The sequence below is a fragment of the Euprymna scolopes genome, chromosome 29 (genome assembly GCF_053919585.1).
Source record: "Euprymna scolopes isolate OS-2025 chromosome 29, ASM5391958v1, whole genome shotgun sequence".
In the NCBI taxonomy this organism is placed as follows: Eukaryota; Metazoa; Mollusca; class Cephalopoda; order Sepiida; family Sepiolidae; genus Euprymna; species Euprymna scolopes.
The window spans coordinates 79,741,941-79,759,274 of NC_136510.1; the positions used below are offsets into that span (position 1 = coordinate 79,741,941).

Below are 17,334 nucleotides of genomic sequence, written 5' to 3' on the forward strand. Positions count from 1 at the left end.
AATGATAAAACAAATGCTCTTACAGTTGATATTTTCTTGATCACAGTTGCACCGATTGAATAATATTTAAAAATTGAGAAAATAATCTTCACTCTTTCACTCTAAACTGATGCATATTTCATGGAGACAAGGAGGGGGAGAGATCAGCTTTTCCAGCCGTTTAATTATTTTTTTAATTAAAGAGTTAATTCCCTATATTATTTAATTGTAATTCATCATTGAGATGAGTATTATTTATTAATTTAATTTATTGTGGACTATTATCCTCATCTTTTTAGTTGTTGTCTCATGACGTTTCAGCCAACTATTCCTCTGGCCTTCATCAGGTGGTAACCACGACGGCTTGTGGTGCACTGGATAGAGACTTTGAATCTCTACGTTTCTAGGTGAGAATTGTCTGAAGATAGCGGTTTCAATCCTACTCAAAGCCAGCCAGAGGCTTACTTGGCCAAAAACGTGGTGAGACGACAATAACTATGGATGGCAATAATTGCTGAGAATGCAGTTAGGAGATTCGGAGTTCCTATCCCATCGTGGTTACCACCTGACAAAGGCCAGAGGAATAGTTGGCCAAAACGTGAAACAACAACTAAAAGATGAGGATAATAGTCCGAAATAAATAAAATTAATAAGTTAATTCCCTTACGTCAACTGATTCCTCAAGGAATCTTTAAAAAATGTTATCTGTTAGTTCTTATTTAATTTTCCTTTAAAGTTATCAGAAATCAAGGGGGGGGGGGGCCTATCCTGGGGCTTACACTTGAACTCTATATGAGATACATAGATGTTCAAATGTTTCATTAAAGTTCTTTATCTTTCAAACACTGAGTTAGTGAAGAAGTTGAGTACATAATTTTCCTCTCCCCAATTGACCATTTTCTTTTTGGTCTCTTGGTCTTACTGGATTCCATGTCAAGAATTCATCTAGTCTGGTGGAGTATCGAGCTTAATGTTGCTACTAAAGGTAACATCACCATTCTGTCTAAAAGCCAGTGTGGGTTAGCCATTCCCAGACGATCTTATTTAGGTAGCAAATGCAATGTAATTTTCGAATATTTAGTAAATTTAGAATATTTAGTCAAGTTTACTTTTAGGGAAAAGTATGCTCATGCCAGGTTGCCTAACAAACCTCATGTACAAAAAGATCTTAGACACTCAAGGATAATATCTAGTAGTGTATGTGTGTCCAGAGAGAGGAATGGGTTGAGCAGAGGAGGAAGAGGATGGAAGAGGGAGGATGAAAACAGAGGATGGAGGGAAGGAGAGATAGAAGGTTTAACAGAAGTATGTTACATTTTTGCTTCTGGCAACATCTGGTAACTCTGCTAGTTAAAAATAAAAATGTTCACTCAATTTCATCGATTTCCAAATATAATCCTGATCAATAGCTTATTTCTATGAAACACAAGTATAAAAAGTGGAATCAGAACGTCTTCTTTATGTCTGTGTCACTAAAATCATTGTGTTCAAATATTTAGTAAGAGACATATTTTCTGCAGCACCTTTTACCAGAAATGTTGTCTGTATTCGTCCATTTATTTTTTCTTGTTTTGTGAGGATTATTATATGTCCTATGTCTGTTTATTTTATTAGACAGTTATTTTTTTTTATTATTTACTAGCTGGAGGTGGGGGGGAGGGGGCATTAAATACTTAAATATATTTCAATTCATGCAGATTTTGTATTTATTGTTACAGAGCTAATTCTCTAATGAATATTACCTATTATTTTACCTAATATATAGTACTGATTTTAAAAGGCTAAAAAAAAAATGACTTGGATGTCGTCAGCTAGAATCGAAACCAAAACATTTAGTGCACCAGCCTCGTTCCCTATCATTTGAACTATCAATAAATAGATTTAAAATTAGAAAGATAATATAAAATAGACTTAAGATAGATTTAAAATTAAACCACTTCAAGCTATAAATGAATTTGCGTATGTGCAAAAGTAAGAGAAATATGTTGGTAAGTTTAAATGAACATTTTGCATTTCAACTTGCCTGCATATTCTTGTACGCATTATCTATCCATCCAAACAAAGATTATACTCATTATAAAGCATCCTTGATGTATGATTACTATTTCCTGTTAATTTTAATGTTATGTAACCAGTTTAAAAGTTTATCGGTTAAATATCTTCACACATATACATACGTACATCTGTTTTATTTATATAGATTACTATTTTCTTACTTTATTTAATTATTTTTGTCTTTAGAATATTTCGTATCATTTGAAATCTTCACACTGCCGATCTCATCTTAAGTGCTATTTTCACAACATTTCGGTCAATATAACATCTGATCTTTAGGTGTATCTTGTTCGAAATTCATGACTTAAATTTAGTGGACCAGTCAGGCATAGATTGAAATTTATTTGTTGGAATCTTTCTGTCAAACTTGGGAATCTGCACAGAATTTCGAACGCAACCTTTTTATTTAATCCACAGGGGTAGTATGTTCTCATTCCATCAGCCACGACTGGGTACAAGTTTCAAGTAATTCACAATTGTACAGAAAGATTCTCAAGTTCAACAAAATATAAGGATCATTCCAAAAGTAAAGAGCTATGAAGACAGAAGTGGTACCATTAAAATGAGACCTTGTAGACTCCAGAATTTTTCTACATAGTCACCATCATTCTCAGTGCATTTTTGTTGGTGATGAATGACTGCTGTGCATGAATAACTGGAGCACGCTTTGCCATATGAGGAGCATTCCAAAACTAAAGCTTCCTTCTTTTTGTTTTTAACTCCAAAAGCTGAAGAGCTATAAAGACAGGAATAGTACCATTAAAACAAGCGATCTTTTGTGCTCCAGAATTTATTTTTCTACATAGTCACTACCATTCACAATACATTTTTGACAGGAATTCAGTGATGCATCTCTGCTTCTGGCGCATGTCCATAACAGGGACTGCTTTCTTAGAATCTCACAACAATAAGATAATGTTTTTCCATATACAAAGACTGTTCGAAATTCATGACTTAAATTTAGTGGACCAGTCAGGCATAGATTGAAATTTATTTGTACCAAATATGATTGGATTGCAGAAAGAATTGTGAAATTTACTAATGATTCTATGGATGTCATTTTTAAATGGGTCGCCCCAGTACTACGACTGTTGTCACCTGTTACTCATAATCATGGACTTGCCCAGTCAGTAAAATTTGAAATATGTTTGATATCGCTAAGTTTTTCTTTCATTCTGTTTTCAGGCCTCATATTTTAAGAAGTTGATATTTGTTTGTTTTGAAAATTGTTATGTTGAAGCATAAAATACGCTTATGTTTAAAAAAAATTTTTTAATTAATACAAAAGAGATGTTCAATCATTCTTTTGTAAAATACAGCCATGTTCATATCAGCTGACTATGAAATTGTTGTCGTCATGTCCAATGCAGACAAATATTTGTCAAGCCATTCTCTTAATTGAATTCTGTAATTATTATTATTTTTTTTTTTTGTATTTATCTCTCTCCCTCTCTCTCTCTCTCTCTCTCTCTCTCTGAACATGTAATGTAGTCCAAACATGTCATGTCAACTTTACACTCTACCTGGGAGGAAAATTCCTACTCTTATCTGAATAAAATTTTACCTGTGAAAAACAATGTTCATTTGCTCATCAGTGCATAAAAAAGAAGAAAAAAAAGATTCTGCCTTACAAAGCATAATCTTTTATGGATGACAGGTATAGCAGAATGATCTGGGTTCAATCCTAATTGACCCACCCTCATTCCATTTTTTTCTCATGAACCTGCCATGATGGCTGCTATATATTCCACCCATCATTTCCAATCTCCTCATGGTATTGTTCATCAGCCAACTGAAAATCTCATTAATCTTTATCCTTGAGTGACTTTTGGCCTTGGTAAGTAATGATGCATTAATATAAAACAAAAAACAATGTATAATATACATGTGTTCAGCTAGTTAATGTTACTATTCTTATTTGAACCAATTTTCATATATTAATTGTATTTATTTTTTTTTTTTCATCTTTTGTGATTTTTAATTTCAGTCGTACATTGATATCTTTACAAATATTGGTGACACCAATCTGGTGACGTTTGGTATGTCTATCTGTTCAATTCTGTTCATTGCTTTAGTGAAGGAACTCATCAATAACAATCCGAAAATAAAGCCAAAACTGAAAATGCCTGTACCTATTGAACTTATAATGGTGAGTCAATCAAAACGACGCCTTATTTTTTATTTTTATTTTTTAATTTCATCTGTCACATTTCTATATAAATTTAGGTATGTGTATACGCTTCTATTTTTGTATGCACAGGATTCACTCCTATACTAATTGATCATTATAAAGTTTAGAAGACATCTACTTAAAGTAAGAGTGGATAATGTGGTCTATATTTAGTTTAATGCAAATCGATAGAAGCCCTTTGTGAAAATTCAAATATATGAATTTTGTGAAATTTTAGTAAAAACTAATAAATATTCCCCAAATTGAATTTTCTTGGAGGTATTTAAAGAGTTTAGGGGGTATAATAAGGGTAGTCATCTATTTGAAATTTCAAATTTCCATTGAATTTGATCCATAGTTATTGAATTTGATCCATAGTCATTCAACACCAATTAAGTAAAATTCCATAAATCTCAATTTCTTAAATTTTAGTCATTTTCTAGAATCAAAATCATTTTATAGATTTTGATCAAAATTGGAATAATGTTTAATAAAATTATATTGTGATTTGAATGTTTGTAAAGGCACATAAAAATGGTGCAAAACTGTTTCATTCAAGTAATTCATTTTACTATTTTTTCTTATATAACTTTAGTAAACTTAATATAAACGTGGTACATGTTAAAATTGAAAGAGGTGACATGACTATCTTCTTTTCTCTCTCTTCTCTTCTTCATTTGCAAGTTTTCCACATTAGCTACAGCCAATACAAATAATTTTCTCCATGAAGTTATATCATTTACGTTGGTTCCAATGTGCGATTGCTTGAGGACATCTTTGACTTAGTCAGTCGAACTAATTTTTGGCCAGCCTTTTCCTTGATCACTCTTAACTGTTACCTTTCACATCAACTTAATAACTCTTCTAAAAGTCTTGGGTACTAGAGTGTGATAAATCAAGGAAGACCTAGCTCAAATGCATAAAAATGATGTCTGTCAACCCTTTGGATCAGACCACAAGAGCAGGCGTGAGACGTTGTCTACCCTGGAGTCCAGGACACTTGCAGCACTCTAATTACCAAAATCAGATAAAGAAAAAGAAGTAAATAGCTTCCAAAACTTTCAATCTTTTAAGAGATGAGAATTTGCTAAAAATTTTAAAACTAGAAATGACTTTGTATTCAATTTTAAATGCTTCTATAGTCCTTTAAAATTTTAAAGGATCATAAAGCAATTCATTTTATTAAAATAAATACGCCTTATATATGTTTGAAACCAAAAACAACGCATTATTACAAAATAAACAGACATTTATTTTGTTTGAAAATTATGTTGAAATTCATAAATATGTTATGAGGCAAAGCCTCATCATCAGTATGTCTTTCATCCTTTTTTTGCCATGTTGTTGCTGGGGCATCAGAAAGTAGAAGTCCGTTTGTTGTTTTTACGGTAGTTTTTTTAAATCTCGGAATGGTGCATTAGGTCACGTGGGATTCACGTTAAGATTTCTTATTCCTTAGAAGCGCCGGTTGAATTTGAATAAAATAAATATGTATTATATACGTTTGAAACCAAAAACAACACATTATTACAAAATAAACAGATATTTATTTTGTTTGAAAAATATTTTGAAATTCATAAATATATTTCGAGGCAAAGCCTCATCATCAGTATGCCTTTCTTTTTTTTTTTTTGCCATGTTGTTGTTGGGCAGATACTCAGAAAGTAGAAGTCCGTTTGTTGTTTTTACGATAGTTTTTTTTAATCTAGGAACGGGGTGTTAGGTCATTTTATTTTATTTTTTTTTAAATATTTTAACTATTAAAAAAAGATTAAAATAGCTGACATGTTTACAAAGAAATGGAAATGCATTGTGGTGGATTTAATTCCATGATTAAATGATTTTTTTTAATAGGATGTTTAAAAGGTTCCTTTTAGAACATGACACTATTGCATTTAATTGATCTCAATAAGTGGTCAATTAATAATAGTGTGCAAATCATTTCTGTGTTTCTTGGATAAACATAACTTTGAATTTTATCGTTAAATTGAATTTGTTTTTATTTAGTCTTCATTTGTGGTAATAGTGCAAAGAGACAGTATGTGCTTGCTGTAAGGAAGCGCAGACACGTGAACCTAGAACCATTTAGATATAAGGCAATGACAATTATGCAATGATTATGATGATTTTAGACACTGTTGGAAGTTTCAAATAACAAAATAAAAGAAGACAGAATTTTTGCTTGAGCGACTTTTGTTTTTGGTTACCTTATCGTTTGTGTGCGTTTTGTAATTTGTGAAAAAAAAATGAAGGAATTGCTGTTGCGTATGATAAGAGCAAACATTTTTGTTGTTACTGAAGAGAACAAAATAATCTGGCTCAAGTGTTTTCTTTGAATTGAATTTTTTTGGGGTTTTTTTTTTTTTTTTTTTTTTAAATTCACCACAATGCGTTTCGTGAGATGTTAAGTATATGCTCTTCCATCTCCAAATATAATATTGCAGAAATGCCGATAGCTGCACACATTGCATCGGTGACATCTCATAACATGTGAGTGTGTGAAAAGTATCAGTAGCAGCAAAGTATGACCAGCATGCAAAGAAATTAGCAGCAGCAGCAGAAAATCGCACATATGCAAATTCGGAAATGTGCGCGAGAAGAGGAAGGAAAGAAAAAGCAGAAAAAATGCAACACATGCTCAGGAGGGAGTCAAAGTGGGCACCGAAGAGAATGGACATGTAAAGACGCACGTGAGAAAAGGCTGGCATATGGTTGACATGAGTTGAGAGAAAGAAAGAAAGAAAGACGACGACTAAGGAAATGGGCGTGTGAAGTTACAGACAAGAATTGACTGATTGTGCCCAGCGTGCAGTGGGAAGAAGGGGAAACGCGTGCTAGACTAAAATGAGCATGTGGCAGCAAGAGACTTTTTTTTTTCTTTTTAAGTGGTGCCGAAAATAACGGTAATAAAAATTTTTGTTGAGAAAGAAAAAAAATGCTGACCCAGATTTTTATTTATTTCTTGGTTTTGTTTGTTTGTAACGGCAACATTACAATATGAAAAATCTAAAAGATGCTGTAAAATCTTATCCATGCATCAATATTTTCATTTAAAAAATTGATGAAATTTTCATTTAAAAAATTGATGCATTACAATGACTGATATTAAGAATAGAATCACGAATTACTTACGATTTCTACCCGAGCATGGCTGAGGGAATGAAAGGAAACTACCTTGTGGATTAAATAATGTTCCCCCCCCCATGTTCGAACGATTTGCTGTGTGCATTACAATGCATCAATTTTCGTTATTTTCGGCACCACTTAAAAAGAAAAAAAGAAGTCTCTTGCTGCCACATGCTCATTTTAGTCTAGCACGCGTTTCCCCTTCTTCCCACTGCACGCCGGGCACAATCAGTCAATTCTTGTCTGTAACTTCACATGCCCATTTCCTTAGTTGTCGTCTTTCTTTCTTTCTTTCTCTCAACTCATGTCAACCATATGCCAGCCTTTTCTCACGTGCGTCTTTACATGTCCATTCTCTTCGGTGCCCACTTTGACTCCCTCCTGAGCATGTGTTGCATTTTTTCTGCTTTTTCTTTCCTTCCTCTTCTCGCGCACATTTCCGAATTTGCATATGTGCGATTTTCTGCTGCTGCTGCTAATTTCTTTGCATGCTGGTCATACTTTGTTGCTACTGATACTTTTCACACACTCACATGTTACGAGATGTCACCGATGCAATGTGTGCAGTTCTTTTCAAGAACTTCCTGTATGTGAAACACATTATAACCAGGCTTCTTCCTTGCAGTCTACAACATGGGCATCTTTAATTACAATATCAATACATACTTGTCATAAATAATCAAACTTTCTTTATTCTATTCATCATTTTCAATCCTTTTATAATATTTTTCATCATTTAATTTAATATGCATCCATCTCATTAACCCTTCTCCTTGAATGGGAGTAAGTAGGGGGCTTGGAATTTCAACAAGTATATATCCAATTAATGTCCAATAAAATAAAATAAAATACGTATTATATACGTTTCAAGCCAAAACAACGCATTATTACAAACTAAACATTTATTTTGTTTGAAATTTATATTGAAATTCATAAACATATTTCGAGGCAAAGCTTCATCTTCAGTATGTCTTTCTTTTTTTTTTTTTTTTTGCCATGTTGTTGTTGGAGCAGAGAATCAGCAAGTAGAAGTCCGTTTGTTGTTTTTACCATAGTTGTTTTTACCATAGTTTTTTAAAATCTTGGAACAGTGCGTTCCGAGATTTTAAAAACTACCGTAAATAAATGTCTGTTTAGTTTGTAATAATGCGTTGTTTTGGCTTCAAACGTATATAATACATATTTTATTTTATTCAAACTCAACCAGCGCTTCTAAGAAACAAAAATCTTAATGTCCAATAAATTTTAACTATATTTAGAAATTTGGCATGTATAAGAGTCTATAAATATTCAATCAGAAGTTTACCTTATTTATACAAACTAGAGAGACCTGTGGAAATTCCACAATTGTATCGTCATCTGTTATATATTGATAAGCATGTAACATATTACCATTCTATGGATGTCGGGCACAAGCAGAGACCCATAATATTATTGTACCATCTTTGAAATTTTTATTTATTTCTGAAAAATCCAAAAATAAATTAGGCACTAGGCTATTCAAGTGTTGGACTGGGGTGTATGGTCATCCTTGTCACTGTGCTGTATATATGTCTATCATTTTCCGAGCTAGAATCTTCACTCGCTATAATACTACATTCACTCTAGGGATCAACCTACTTAAGATTCCTAAATCGTTTTTTTTTTTTTTTTTTTTTTTTTTTTTTTTTTTATGTAAAATAAATATGACCATAAATTGTTTTTATTGAAATAATTTCATTGGCATGGAGGTGAGAGAAAAAAAACAAAAAGTACAAATAGATGTTGGTAAGACCCTCCAAGCCCTTTCTAAATGTTTTCTGGCTTGATGGGAATCGAAAAAAAAAACAAGTTGATCTCTAAGTGGAGCTGAAATCTAGATGGGAAAAGAAAATATAGATGATATTCTAAGATGAATACAATTTGGGGGAGACCAGGGGTGAAAAGAAAAAATGTGGAGTGTGCATCTTGGAGCTTTCTATCAGGCGTGTGTGTGTGTGTGGGGGGCATTCACTTATCTACTCAAAAGGCTTACTTTAAAGGGTCTGGAGTTCGACAGGACAAGGAACAGCATGCACCATAGTCAAGCAGGGAACACATGCTCAAACTTAACTATTGTACCATCTTTGATCTTAGGCTAAAAAAGAGTATTTAAATTAGTTTGACATTTGACATTATATCTGCAGCACTTGGGCAGTTCCATCTTTTAGAAAAGGGGGTAGAAGATAAAGTACATACAAACATAAAATTGTCTTAACATTATTTTATACAAATTTCACAGTGCAATCATTGTACAATTCATTCTTCATTATTATATTCTTTTGAGACATATATTGAACCATTTTTAACCTATATTGAACCGTTTTTATATTGGGTGTATATAAAATACTGCTTACTTGTATCTAAAAAAAATGATTTTTTTCCAGGTTGTCCTCGGAACATTGATCTCATACTATCTTCAACTTAATAAGAAGCACAATGTCCGCATTGTTGGAAAAATTGCCACTGGGTAAGAAATAAGTATAAATTTTCTTTTAATAAATTTTCTGGTGCTTTTATAGTATTAATCTCAATCGAAAAATCATATTTCAAGTGGAAAAATTTTAGTGCAATTCTGTGTCATGAAAAATAAGTATAATCATTAAAAAATTAAAAATGAATAAATTATTAATTACAAGTAAAAAGTCAATTTTATTGTAAATTGCAGTTTTAGCATATTACGTTGTTCAGTTTTACTTGCTTAAATAAAAGAATGACTTATCTCCCCTGCTTTACTTTTAGTACTTCCACTGTTATCAATGTAACGTAATCATGGACCGTTATGTGTCCGAAAAAATGGTATGTTGGAATTATAGAATATTGAAGTAATAAGTAGATAAACTCATTTTAAGTTAAATACAATTTATTCATGGCAGAAACATCAATTATTTACAGACAATATTTATGTGTCAAGCGAAGCAGCCATATTGTCCACGATTCCTCATAGAACTCTCCAGTCTTTCTAAGGATCTATAAAGGGCGATAACTCTTACTTTCTTTATTAGTTATTTCCCCTTTTGATCGCTATAACAGGACCAAACATGTAGGCTCCATCACAAGGAACATTAGAAAGGAAGTGGAAAGAAATTCAACTCGTTGTTTCAGGTTTTAACAAAAGACCTTTATTCCTCCTTTTCTGGCCACACGTGACTTCATATCTCGACTGTGACGTCATCAACATGTCTCTAACGTGATCATTGATCTACGCACACAGTCTTTTCTGTAATCATTTTTCTTTTTTCCTAGCTGTGACGTCATCTCGAACATGGCTTGGTCATTTACGTACAGCTGCTATACATGTGTCTACACTCTGATACATGAATGACAGATCAAAAAAATATAAGATCAATGTTTATTTTTAATACTAAAGAAGCACTAATTTTCTTTCTATATGATTGCTACAGTGCAGGTTCCTTTTACCCCAACCAACCTAGATAGCTCTGAAACATCTGTCTCTTATCTATATAAATAAAACAGTAGTGTGTGAAAATATTTAATCGATAAACTCTTAAACTATTGGTCACATATCGTTAAAATTAACAGGAAATAGTAATCATATACCAAGAATGGTTTATAACAAATAAAATCTTTGTGTGAATGGATGAATAACGCATACAGAAATATGTCAGCAAGTTGAAATGCAAACTTTTCATTTCAACTTACCGGAATATTTCTTTTTCGCATGCACAAATTCATTCATAGTTTGAAGTGATTTAATGTTAAATTTTTCTTATCTATCTGTTGATAACTCACACCATATGGAACACTGCTGGAACGCTAAATGTTTTGGTTTCAATTCTAGCTGATAGCATCCAAGTCTTCTGAAATCAGTATTATACATTAGGTACAATATAATATTCAATGGAGAATTGGCTCTGTAGAATTAAATATGAAATCTGAATGAATTAAAATATATTTAAGCGTATTTTACAAATGGTCAAGCATGCCCCCCCCTCAATGTTCTATCTAGGCGATCTTCTACTCAATAATTTTTTTTCTAATTTTTGTTGTGAATCCTTATTTCAGCATGATACATAAGTACATAAGAGTGTCTTTACTTGAAATACAATTTTCAATTGTGACTAATACTATAGAAGCACCAATTTTCTTTCTATCAGGTCGACAAGAAAGTTCTTACAGTTTTTAACTTTTAAATTCAGATGAATATATATCTCGGCTCAAACAAAAATTTATTGCTTGAAATAAGCCCCATCAGAATCAACACACTTTTGCCAACACAAAACAAGTGTATTTGTTCCAGTAACGTAAAAATCTTGTGTTCTGGTGGCGATGAAGTCACTGAGGCCGTTTTTATTATCGCTTAGATTTTTTAAGCATTTCTTACACAGAAAGTTGTCAAGATGCTTGAAGAAGTGGTAGTCGGTAGGGGAGAGGTCTGGAGAGTATGGCGGATGAATGTGTCTACGAAACTATCTCATAGGCACATTCATCCAACTTCTGCAGAGTTGGTTTAGCAACGTGCGGTCAGGCATTGGTGTGGAGGAGAATTGGGTTTTTTTTTTTTTTTGTTGACTAATGCTGGATGTTGTTGTCAAAGTTTTTGATGCATTTCATCCATTTGTTAACAGTACTTCACCGCCATAATGGTTTCACTTGCATTAAAAAAAAAACTGTAATGGATGAGACCGGTTGCAGACAATCAAACAGTCAGCATGACCTTCTTTTAGTATCACTCTGGCGTTGGGAAGTGTCATGGAGCTTCGTCAGCATTTAATCACTGAGCTGAGCATTGTCGGTTGTCGTAAAGAAAACACTTTTCATTGCAAGTCACAACCCAATAGAGAAACGGGTTGTTCTTTTTGCATAAAAGAAGAGATGACTGTAACAGTATTTCTTTTGGTTGTTGTTCAATTTGTGAGACAAAGATTTTTTTTGTCTTTCAAATCCCTTTCAAGTGGTTGGAAATTATTGTACACATTACGTCTTATTCAGAAACAAGTTCTCGAACAGTTGTGTGTGGATTGGCTTCGACTAAGGCTCTTAATTGATTGTCAACATCTGATGGGCGACCACTATGCTCATCATCTGGAAGACTCTCATTACCACTACAAAATTTCTTAAACCACCGTTGTGATGTGCATTCAGTAGTAGTACATTGATATCCCGAGCTGATTCAACAGCTTTTTGGCCTAGCTTGAATTGAAATAAGAAAATTCTGTGAATTTGCTTTTTTCCATCTTGTATTCAATGTTTTGAAAAGACATGATTGTTTTAAACAGTTAGATAGAAAAAAAAAAAACCCTCTTTAAAATGATATATAAAGTAAAGGTATTATAACAAAAGCTTATTTGAAATCAGAATTAAAAATTCCGCAGGAACCTTTTTGTCAACCTAATATATGATGATTATTACAGTGTCAGTTCCTTCTGGCCCGACCCACCCAGACAGCTCTAAAGCACCTGTCAAAAGTGAGCTAAAAATGAATGAGTGTTGTGTAAACAAAAAGCTGTAAGAGGGTAACTGGGTACTTTTAACCAGAATTTGACGAGAGGTTTTAACATGGCAGGCAGTGTTGTAAAGAGGGGATGACTAGAGAATTAAAAATGTCTAATTCCTAGGATCTCTTTGTCTTTTATCATTGGCAGTCATAACAATTCTGTCACAAATAGAGAAGCTCCTCCATGATTGAAATCATCCACGAGACAATGTCCTGATCAGTATGACCAACAAACATGCCAAAAGAACTTCTAATCGGATTTTCACTGTACAACTTTGTAATTAAGTATTTTGTCCGTTTCTCACTTACAGGCTCCAAAATTACTTGATAGATAAATTTAGCACAAAGGATCCTTGACAAGCTACGTGCGTCATAGAAGGTGGTAAAATAGTATTGCTGCTGATACTACTACTACTACTACTAATAATAATAAACAGTTTATACAAGTATTAGACAGAATTGTGCTAAGTTTAGCATGAAGAACTCTTATAGGTATATCTGGTAGCAATTCTTCATACAATCAAATCATTGGCTTTTGATATTGAATAATTCAAAGACATTTATAATTAAACTATGCAGTTTATTTATTATGCTTTAGGCAGAGAGACAGCTTATGTGAGTTACTGTTTCTCAAGACTATGATTATTAAAATGCTGATAATTTGAATCGAGAAAGACAACTATTTTTGGACACGAGAGTTAGAGAAAAGTACAATATTGTAGGTCATTAGGAAAAACTGTCACCTGTTAAGTTCAGAAGATTGTTTGAATCAAGAAAAACTGAATTTGAAGTGTCGGTTAAATATTAAAAAATAAAGACAAATCCAACATTAGTTTCTTCCCCTCCCCATCTCTCTCTCTCTGTCTTTACCCCTCTCTCTCTGTCTTTACCCCTCTCTCTCTCTGTCTTTACCCCTCTCTCTCTCTCTTTACCCCTGTGTGTGTCTCTCTCTTTACCCCTGTGTGTGTCTCTCTCTTTACCCCTGTGTGTGTCTCTCTCTTTACCCCTGTGTGTGTCTCTCTCTTTACCCCTGTGTGTGTCTCTCTCTTTACCCCTGTGTGTGTCTCTCTCTTTACCCCTGTGTGTGTCTCTCTCTTTACCCCTGTGTGTGTCTCTCTCTTTACCCCTGTGTGTGTCTCTCTCTTTACCCCTGTGTGTGTCTCTCTCTTTACCCCTGTGTGTGTCTCTCTCTTTACCCCTGTGTGTGTCTCTCTCTTTACCCCTGTGTGTGTCTCTCTCTTTACCCCTGTGTGTGTCTCTCTCTTTACCCCTGTGTGTGTCTCTCTCTTTACCCCTGTGTGTGTCTCTCTCTTTACCCCTGTGTGTGTCTCTCTCTTTACCCCTGTGTGTGTCTCTTTCTTTACCCCTGTGTGTGTCTCTCTCTCTTTACCCCTCTTTCTCTCTCTCTCTCTCTCTCTCTCTCTCTCTTTACCCCTCTTTCTCTCTCTCTCTCTCTCTCTCTTTACCCCTCTTTCTCTCTCTCTCTCTCTCTCTTTACCCCTCTTTCTCTCTCTCTCTCTCTCTCTTTACCCTCTTTCTCTCTCTCTCTCTCTTTACCCCTCTTTCTCTCTCTCTCTTTACCCCTCTTTCTCTCTCTCTCTCTCTTTACCCCTCTTCTCTCTCTCTCTCTTTACCCCTCTTTCTCTCTCTCTCTCTTTACCCCTCTTTCTCTCTATCTCTCTTTACCCCTCTTTCTCTCTCTCTCTCTTTACCCCTCTTTCTCTCTCTCTCTCTTTACCCCTCTTTCTCTCTCTCTCTCTTTACCCCTCTTTCTCTCTCTCTCTCTTTACCCCTCTTTCTCTCTCTCTCTCTTTACCCCTCTTTCTCTCTCTCTCTCTTTACCCCTCTTTCTCTCTCTCTCTCTTTACCCCTCTTTCTCTCTCTCTCTCTTTACCCCTCTTTCTCTCTCTCTCTCTTTACCCCTCTTTCTCTCTCTCTCTCTTTACCCCTCTTTCTCTCTCTCTTTACCCCTCTTTCTCTCTCTCTTTACCCCTCTTTCTCTCTCTCTTTACCCCTCTCTCTCTCTCTCTTTACCCCTCTCTCTCTCTCTCTCTCTTTACCCCTCTCTCTCTCTCTTTACCCCTCTCTCTCTCTCTCTCTTTACCCCTCTCTCTCTCTCTTTACCCCTCTCTCTCTCTCTCTTTACCCCTCTCTCTCTCTTTACCCCTCTCTCTCTCTCTCTTTACCCCTCTCTCTCTCTCTCTTTACCCCTCTCTCTCTCTCTTTACCCCTCTCTCTCTCTCTTTACCCCTCTCTCTCTCTCTTTACCCCTCTTTCTCTCTCTCTTTACCCCTCTTTCTCTCTCTCTTTACCCCTCTTTCTCTCTCTCTTTACCCCTCTTTCTCTCTCTCTTTACCCCTCTTTCTCTCTCTCTTTACCCCTCTTTCTCTCTCTCTTTACCCCTCTTTCTCTCTCTCTTTACCCCTCTTTCTCTCTCTCTTTACCCCTCTTTCTCTCTCTCTCTACCCCTCTTTCTCTCTACCCCTCTCTCTCTCTCTCTACCCCTCTCTCTCTCTCTCTACCCCTCTCTCTCTCTCTCTACCCCTCTCTCTCTCTCTCTACCCCCCCCTCTCTACCCCCCTCTCTCTCTACCCCTCTCTCTCTCTCTACCCCTCTCTACCCCCCTCTCTCTCTACCCCCCCTCTCTCTCTACCCCTCTCTCTCTCTCTCTACCCCTCTCTCTCTCTCTCTACCTCTCTCTCTCTCTCTACCTCTCTCTCTCTCTCTACCTCTCTCTCTCTCTCTACCCCTCTCTCTCTCTCTACCCCTCTCTCTCTCTCTACCCCTCTCTCTCTCTCTACCCCTCTCTCCCTCTTTACCCCTCTCTCCCTTTCTTCCCGTGTTAAATAGTGGTTCTGCTGTGATGATATTCCTTTTTGTTTATAATGTACTATACCAATATTTTTATACTCTCCTTTCATTACTAATTTTGACTGAAAGAGAAACTGAAGCAAGAGTGATAGATTTCATATAAAATAAAAGCAAGATTTTTAAACATTATATAGTGTGAGTGATAAATAAAAACTTAGTAAGAAACAATATTGCAGATTATGACTAGTTAAAACAATTAAAATAAAAAAATCCCAAAACAGGAATATTTTAACATGTATTCTGTGATTAAAACACATAAGAAAAAAGTCTTGGGGATGCAAATGTTGATTAACTCGACTTTAGTATATTACTAGCAAACCGCTCGGCATTGCCTGATCATAAAATATGCATAAATATTATATTTTAATTCCTACAGAAACTGAGACATGTGTATTCGAGTATGTTTTTTCTAAACAGTCCACTTCGTGTAAATAAAAAAAATAACTACTCGAGCTTAGATCGAAACCAAAACCTAAAGACACTGAGTCAAATACGATAATCATTAAGCTAGCTTGACACAATATTTAAAAAGTGTTTTCAAACCTACTTATTCTTAACATTAGGAATTTGTCATGTGAACGGTTGATAAACAGATAAAATTCCTATGACCCCCCCCCCCTCCAGTACCAATTTTTTAAATTTTGACCCTTTAGCAACTGTTTTTTTCTGTATGAAAACCGATTAAAAAGTTTTCTGTACGTCTGAAAACCCTATATATGAAATTTCAAGTCTGTAGATCAAAAATTTGTTGAGTATATAGGTTGTGAATTGTCACACACACACACACATTCTCATTTATTATTATTATTAGATTAAAGGTTTTGTAACTAAAAAATGAGTTTGATTTTTATAAGTAAATGCTTATTTACATTTTATTTTGTATACTTGAAAAATATAAAAAAATTTTTTTGCTTTTTCAGGATTCCGATGCCTTCCCCACCAGCTTTTAATCTTCTAAGCGATGTTGTCACTGATGCAATAGCAATAGCTATCGTCGCGTTTGCCATTAATGTGTCCATGTGTAAGATCCTTGCAAAGAAACATGATTATGACATTGACCCAAATCAGGTAAATGATAACTTTTAACTCTTTCATTCCATGGAATCCGTGCTAAATTTACGTTTAATTTACATTTTGAAAGTTCTAGTATGGAGACTTCTTATGAAATACAAAAAGAAGTTTCCTATACAAATGCTCAAAACTTATATCTAAATGTAGACATAAAAATAAGTTTCTACTAAACTACTTTAAAAAAAACAATTAGTCAAAAGAAAAAAAAATTAAAACTGAAAATTTTTTGTTTTTTTGTTATTTTTAAATAAATCATAACTAAATGTAAATAAACAGTAAATAAATAATCTAATATATAAACAGCTATATGTCTGTCTGTCTCCATATCTTCAAACTCTATCTCCTCCGAAACTAAAAGTTGCAGAGCGGCACTAGGGGCCTCAAATGATTCGATTTTTTACAGGCCATTCTTTTATGGGTCTTTAGCTAGTCAAAATTGTTTTTTACGGGGTCAAAAACGTGTCGAAATTGAAAAAAAATTTGTCAAACATTTTGTACATTGTTTATTTTATTTTATTTCGCACTATTAGTCTCATCTTATCTTTTTTTTTTTTTTTTATTATTTTTTTTTTTTTTATTGGTGCAC

The 17,334-nt window shown here is 34.3% G+C and overlaps 1 protein-coding gene across 5 annotated transcripts in view; it reads left to right on the forward strand.

Annotated features, from left to right (window-relative positions):
• LOC145252742 (prestin-like) overlaps nucleotides 1–17,334 on the forward strand; it is a 402,460-nt gene that overhangs the window by 353,342 nt on the left and 31,784 nt on the right. For all 5 annotated transcript variants that reach the window (XM_080112612.1, XM_080112611.1, XM_080112613.1 and 2 more), the window contains 3 exons: nucleotides 4,022–4,183; nucleotides 9,736–9,818; nucleotides 16,598–16,745. In XM_080112612.1, coding sequence (XP_079968738.1) covers nucleotides 4,022–4,183; nucleotides 9,736–9,818; nucleotides 16,598–16,745 — 393 coding nt within the window. The remainder of the gene's footprint in view (nucleotides 1–4,021; nucleotides 4,184–9,735; nucleotides 9,819–16,597; nucleotides 16,746–17,334) is intronic.